At 55.3% G+C, this 6,112-nt stretch overlaps 1 protein-coding gene across 1 annotated transcript; it reads right to left on the reverse strand.

Annotated features, from left to right (window-relative positions):
• Positions 1 to 4,626: 4,626 nt before the first annotated feature.
• On the reverse strand, positions 4,627 to 5,757 carry ACTBL2 (actin beta like 2). Its single transcript, XM_037038506.1, has one exon. The coding sequence runs from the start codon at positions 5,755 to 5,757 to the stop codon at positions 4,627 to 4,629; it is 1,131 nt and encodes a 376-aa protein (XP_036894401.1).
• Between the last annotated feature and the right edge of the window lie 355 nt (positions 5,758 to 6,112).

Raw genomic sequence — 6,112 nt, forward strand, 5'->3', positions numbered from 1 at the left:
GCTTATGGTGCTCGTGAAACAATGACATTTATAGTCCAGACGGTTCCTTTCATAGTTAGAAAGCACGTCTTAAAGTATTAATTAATTTTAATGAGCAGTCTCTCTGCTGGTAGGTATGTGTAGGTCCCTAAAGGCAGCCCAGCCATATTTATCAACATCTGGAAGCAGTATCGAGCAAACCACATGCTTAGTCCTTCACTTCAAACGTTTTTTGGAAGGAACCTTTTGTAAATTCTGGAAGGCAGCTATGAATAGTTACCAGAAAAACACACTTTCAATATATTATTATGTCTGAGTTCTTAGGGAGTTCGATGCCTGAAACTCAACTCTAGAGCAATTTGGAGCTTAGGAAAAAAAATACCAGTGAGAATGCAGATGGATTAGGGGACTTGAGCGTACTATTGTCCTCAGTGAAAGACTCTTGTTCTTGCTCTCTCTCCTCTCCCTGCCTTTTCCTTCCTCTTAGCCCTCCTCCTCTTTGTCTTCTTCTCCCCCATCTCTCTCTCTCACACACACACACACACACACACACACACACACACACACACTACCATGGCCACATAGCTAGCACACACTCCAAAGATGGGGTTGATTGATCCTTTGACCAGTCAGAAGAACGGGGACCTTTTTGCCATTTTCCCATTTTAGCAGCTCTGCATGTTGAGAAGGATGGGAGCAGTGGCTGGGAAAGGGAAGAGAAGAAGAAGACAGGAAAAACAGAGTATGCGCCTCAGAGGAAAGACAAGGGTGGCCGACGCCAGCACCCGGGGAGCTGGGAGCAGAGTCAGAAATGACTGGTGCTGGGCCGTGGCGTCTGTCCTGGGTGCACGCTGGAATCACGAATCTGCTGGTTGCTCATTCGGACAGTGCATGCTGTGTGTCCAGCCCTGGGGAAACCCTGGAAGGCTGAAGGGTGAGTGTGCACTGTCCCTGCCTCTGTCCGCCAGGAGCTGGTTGAGGGGCGAGCGTGGGGGAGCACAGACACCTGGCCTAGGTGTGATGCAGTGCACATGCACATGTTCCCGACGGCGCANAAACAGAGTATGCGCCTCAGAGGAAAGACAAGGGTGGCCGACGCCAGCACCCGGGGAGCTGGGAGCAGAGTCAGAAATGACTGGTGCTGGGCCGTGGCGTCTGTCCTGGGTGCACGCTGGAATCACGAATCTGCTGGTTGCTCATTCGGACAGTGCATGCTGTGTGTCCAGCCCTGGGGAACCCCCGGAAGGCTGAGGGGTGAGTGTGCACTGTCCCTGCCTCTGTCCGCCAGGAGCTGGTTGAGGGGCGAGTGTGGGGGAGCACAGACACCTGGCCTAGGTGTGACGCAGTGCACATGCACATGTTCCCGACGGCGCACAGAGGAAGGGCTTCTGACTGTCCTTGGAAAGGGGGCGGGACGGCAACCGGAGAACTGAGCCATGGAGGTTACGTACTTTCCGGTTTCTGGCGAGGTCCCATGGAAACATTTGAAGCAAGGCTTCAACAGCCTGCCAACCCGGACAAACAGGGTCACGACCTCGCTGGGCCATCTAAGACGCGTGGCTGTGTTCAGCACAGCTCAGGGACCTCAGGACTGAACTCAGTGACTCCGCCCACTCTGCGCACCGCCCTCTGATCCTCCCGGCTTCACCTGTCCCAGCTGAGTCATCCCCACACCTGGGACTGTGTTTAGTCTGACAGCCACCCCCAGCTCCTGCCTTTCCATGGCACATGGTTCCCCACTACCATCCTGACAACTCCCAGGGTCCTGGAGCCCTTCCCTAGGAAATGTCCACACCGGGTGTTGAAGTGGCAGCTGCAAAATAAGTAGGTAAGTGTGCCAAGGCCCTTGTCACCCCAGAGGGTTAGTCTCTGAGTATCTGGGAGTGGCAGTGCTTGTTTCCAGGCCCTTTTCTAGTACAGAATTGGGACTGCCAGGCTCCTGCATGGCTAGACCTTGTTACTGAAATGCACGCCTCTTCAGGAAGACGCCTGGAGGGGCTGGTTTTGGACCCTGTTACCTGTGACGAGGAGAGAACCGTGGGGGGCTGGGGGGCAGCCCCAGCCCTAGCTCCCTGTTCAGGTGGGTTGTGGAGGGAGAGCAGAATCACGTACACCAGTGTCAACACCACCTGCGACAGCCACGTCCTGCCACCCCGTCCCACAGGCCCAAGCTCACAGGCCTGCCCTGCCTGTGGGGTCTGCCGTGGGTTTGAGGCTCTGGGTTTGAGCTGCCCGCACACTCGGATTCTCAGTCCTCAGCCTGGACCGATTGAGCCAGCGTTTCTGTGCCCAGGGCCAGAACATCCACATCTCTGTGACGCTCTCCAGGCAATGTGGTGGTTGAGCCAGGCTGGTGCACCGCTGGTGAGTGACAGGCTGATCACATAATCTAAACAGACAGCGCCGATTCCATGTTAAATTTGTCCATCAGTTTATGCTGATGAACAGGAGGGCATCCAGAGACCCCAGGTTCACATTTCTCTTCATTTGAAAGCGAGGTAGTCTTTCATGTATTTATTTAATTACATTTTATTGGTTATGCTACAACTGGCGTCCCACTTTCACCCCTTTGCCCCCTCCACCCAGCCCCCCACTCCCTCAGGCAGTCCCCACCACTGTTCCTGTCCCACTGTTCCTGAACCCTGGGCCATGCCTACAGGTTCTTTGGCTACGGTATTTCCTACACTGTCCTTTACATCCCCTGGCTATTCTGTGACTACCTACTTGTACTTCTGACTCCCTTTTGCATTATGGGATGCGTGTTTCTCTTCTAAGGAGCCAGGGCTCCACAGTCCCGTCTTGGACGTCCGCTGTACCTGTCCCGTAAGTTTTCTGCGGGCGGGGAGGTGTGTTGGCCCCTGTCCTGGCGGATGCGGGTCAGAGTGTTGGTGAGAACCACGCCGCAAACAGAAACTGGGGCAGCGTGTAAAGCCGGGACGCTGTTATTAGTGCCGCCACCGTCGCTGCCTAGTGACCACCTGAGACCGGTTCATCCAGTGAAGTCCAGCTTTTAAATCAACCTGAGAAGGAGTTCATCCCCTTTATTGACTCGTGAACTTTCTTTTCTAAAAAACTTGCCTGCTAACCTTTACATGGTCACATGAAGCAGGTACACAACGGTGACACACACATGTAAAAAGTGACCCTCTCTGGCTCATCTTACATTTCTTTGGGGAGAATTGGGGGGGGGCAATAATAAGAAATGCAAGTACAAAGCAATTTTAATTACTTAAAATTAGTTAAATGAGGAGGAAACTCCAAGTCTTATAAAATACAGTGCCTTTGGAGGTTAATTTTGGTTGAATTCATTTTAAAAATTGTATTGTCAGATAAAGGGAAGTAAGAGAAGTCAAATTCTTTGAAAAGATGCAAAACATGCTGAAAAGCTCCAATGTAAGGCTTTAAATACAAGTTTCCCAACTAAAAGGAAAAGAAGAAATTTCTCCTTCTTAAGAATCTAATAATGTCTTAATAAGCAACCTGCTCCACCAAATATTTCAACTTTTGGGGAGGAATCCTGAAAAATACAAATGACTCCAATTTCCAGGTAATCAGGAACCCCAGCACATATTAAAATAAATGCACAATTGTTTAAAAAGTGGTTCAAAATGGCCCTTGGATTCATTAGACATTGTTGGACGTTAAGGGAAGGCACAGCAATCTTTTCTAAGATGTATCTTAGAGAGATTCTGCCTAAAGAAATTTAGCTACTGGACAAAAAAGGCACGATTATTCTAAAACATTCTGTGAATAAAACTGCAGTTACTACACTGGAAGTAGAATGTATAATTTATAGACATGGGGCAACTGCATTTCCCCTCCGTGAAATTCCTGGTAAGAGAAAAACCCCAGATCATGGCCCGCAGACATTCAAGCCCCGTGCTGTCACGCCGAGACACTGAAATGAAATCCCTCTTGTGAGCAGCGACCTTGACCGGATGTCGCGGTATCTGGTGTGGAGGCCAGGCATCGTCTACCCACCTGTGCCGCTGTGCCCGCAGGGAGGGGCCCAGTAAGTCGGACACCGGCCCCTGTGTCCGGCCAGCAAGCCCTGCCGCGATCTGAACACGCAGCGGCCGCGCAGACACCCTGGTGGGACATTGCTGTGGGGAAGTGAGTCACAGAGTCGCTGGGCCGGGACGGCTGGGAAGGTCGGAGATCTGCCCCGACTGCTTTTTCGGGTGGCCAGGTTCGCCGGTGGGCTTTACCATGTCTTGTCTTCCTGGTGCTTCCGGGTGTGTAGACATTATCCACCCTTATAATGCCTTATCTCTTTACAAAGAAATCAAATAAGACAAATGCTAATCAACAAGACTGAGTTGCTCAGTAGATACACATCTTTACCGGGTTATACAGCCTGCTATGGCTACCTTGGTTCAGCAAGAACCGGTTCCTAATGCTTGGAAATTCTAGTCCCCCATTCTGACAGAATGTCTCTCGTGATTTCCCTCCTTGTCACTTACTGTCACTGAGTTGTCCTGAGGGTGACAGAGGCCCGGATGCAGGGGGCTGGGAGGGAGGCCACGGGCCGGGTGGAACTGAGTGTGGGGCGTACGGGGGAGGAGGAGTGCAGCCCGCGGCCCCATCGGCAGCGGTGGGCCGGCGACCCAGGACCGGGAAGACGTGCCCACTGCCAGGCAGGCTCGTTCAGAAGCATTTGCGGTGGACGATGGGCGGGCCGGCCTCGTCGTACTCCTGCTTGCTGATCCACATCTGCTGGAAGGTGGACAGCGAGGCCAGGATGGAGCCCCCGATCCACACCGAGTACTTGCGCTCGGGGGGTGCGATGATCTTGATCTTCATGCTGCCGGGCGCCAGGGATGTGATCTCCTTCTGCATGCGGTCGGCGATGCCCGGGTACATGGTGCTGCCCCCCGACAGCACGGTGTTGGCGTACAGGTCCTTGCGGATGTCCACGTCACACTTCATGATGGAGTTGAAGGCCGTCTCGTGGATCCCCCTGGACTCCAGGCCCAGGAAGCAGGGCTGGAAGATGGCCTCCGGGCAGCGGAACCGCTCGTTCCCAATGGTGATCACCTGCCCGTCGGGCAGCTCGTAGCTCCTTTCCAGGGAGGAGGCCGTGGCCGCGGCAGCCATCTCCTGCTCGAAGTCCAGGGCCACGTAGCACAGCTTCTCCTTGATGTCGCGCACGATCTCCCGCTCGGCCGTGGTGGTGAAGCTGTAGCCGCGCTCCGTGAGGATCTTCGTTAGGTAGTCGGTCAGGTCCCGGCCGGCCAGGTCCAGGCGCAGGATGGCGTGGGGCAGGGCGTAGCCCTCGTAGATGGGCACCGTGTGGGTGACCCCGTCCCCCGAGTCCATCACGATGCCCGTGGTGCGGCCGGAGGCGTACAGGGACAGCACGGCCTGGATGGCCACGTACATGGCCGGCGTGTTGAAGGCCTCAAACATGATCTGAGTCATCTTCTCCCGGTTGATCTTGGGGTTCAGGGGGGCCTCGGTGAGGAGGATGGGGTGCTCGTCGGGCGCCACACGGAGCTCGTTGTAGAAGGTGTGGTGCCAGATCTTCTCCATGTCGTCCCAGTTGGTGACGATGCCGTGCTCGATGGGGTAGTACAGCGTCAGGATGCCACGCTTGCTCTGCGCCTCATCCCCCACGTAGCAGTCCTTCTGGCCCATGCCCACCATGACGCCCTGGTGCCGGGGACGCCCCACCAGGGAGGGGAACACAGCCCGGGGGGCGTCGTCCCCGCCAAAGCCGGCCTTGCACACCCCCGACCCGTTGTCCACCACCAGCGCAGACAGCTCGTCCTCAATCATGGCGCTGGCGGGTCTTCCCGACAGACACACGGAGGCCGACTGCGGCGACCGGGGAGGCTGGTGCGCGCTAGGATGCACAGGGCGGGCCGCTGAGGAGCCGCCCGGGATTTAAGGGCCTGGCCCGCCCACTTCACGGCCAGTCCCTCCCCGCTCAGCATTTCTGGGTGGCGTGGCCTTTGGGGCGCTTGTGCTGATGATAGTGATTATGGAGCTCATTAGCAGGCCTTCCTCATCAAGAGCAAATTGGCTGCCTACCGGCCGCAGCGCAGTGACTGTAATTAGACCACCCCCGCAGGCTCCGGAGGGGCCTCTGGGCGCGCAGGGCAGTGTGGGAGCGGGGGGGGCGGTGACGGGG

The sequence above is a fragment of the Sturnira hondurensis genome, unplaced genomic scaffold (genome assembly GCF_014824575.4).
Source record: "Sturnira hondurensis isolate 20B ecotype Veracruz unplaced genomic scaffold, ASM1482457v3 Scaffold0024400, whole genome shotgun sequence".
NCBI classification, from domain to species: Eukaryota; Metazoa; Chordata; class Mammalia; order Chiroptera; family Phyllostomidae; genus Sturnira; species Sturnira hondurensis.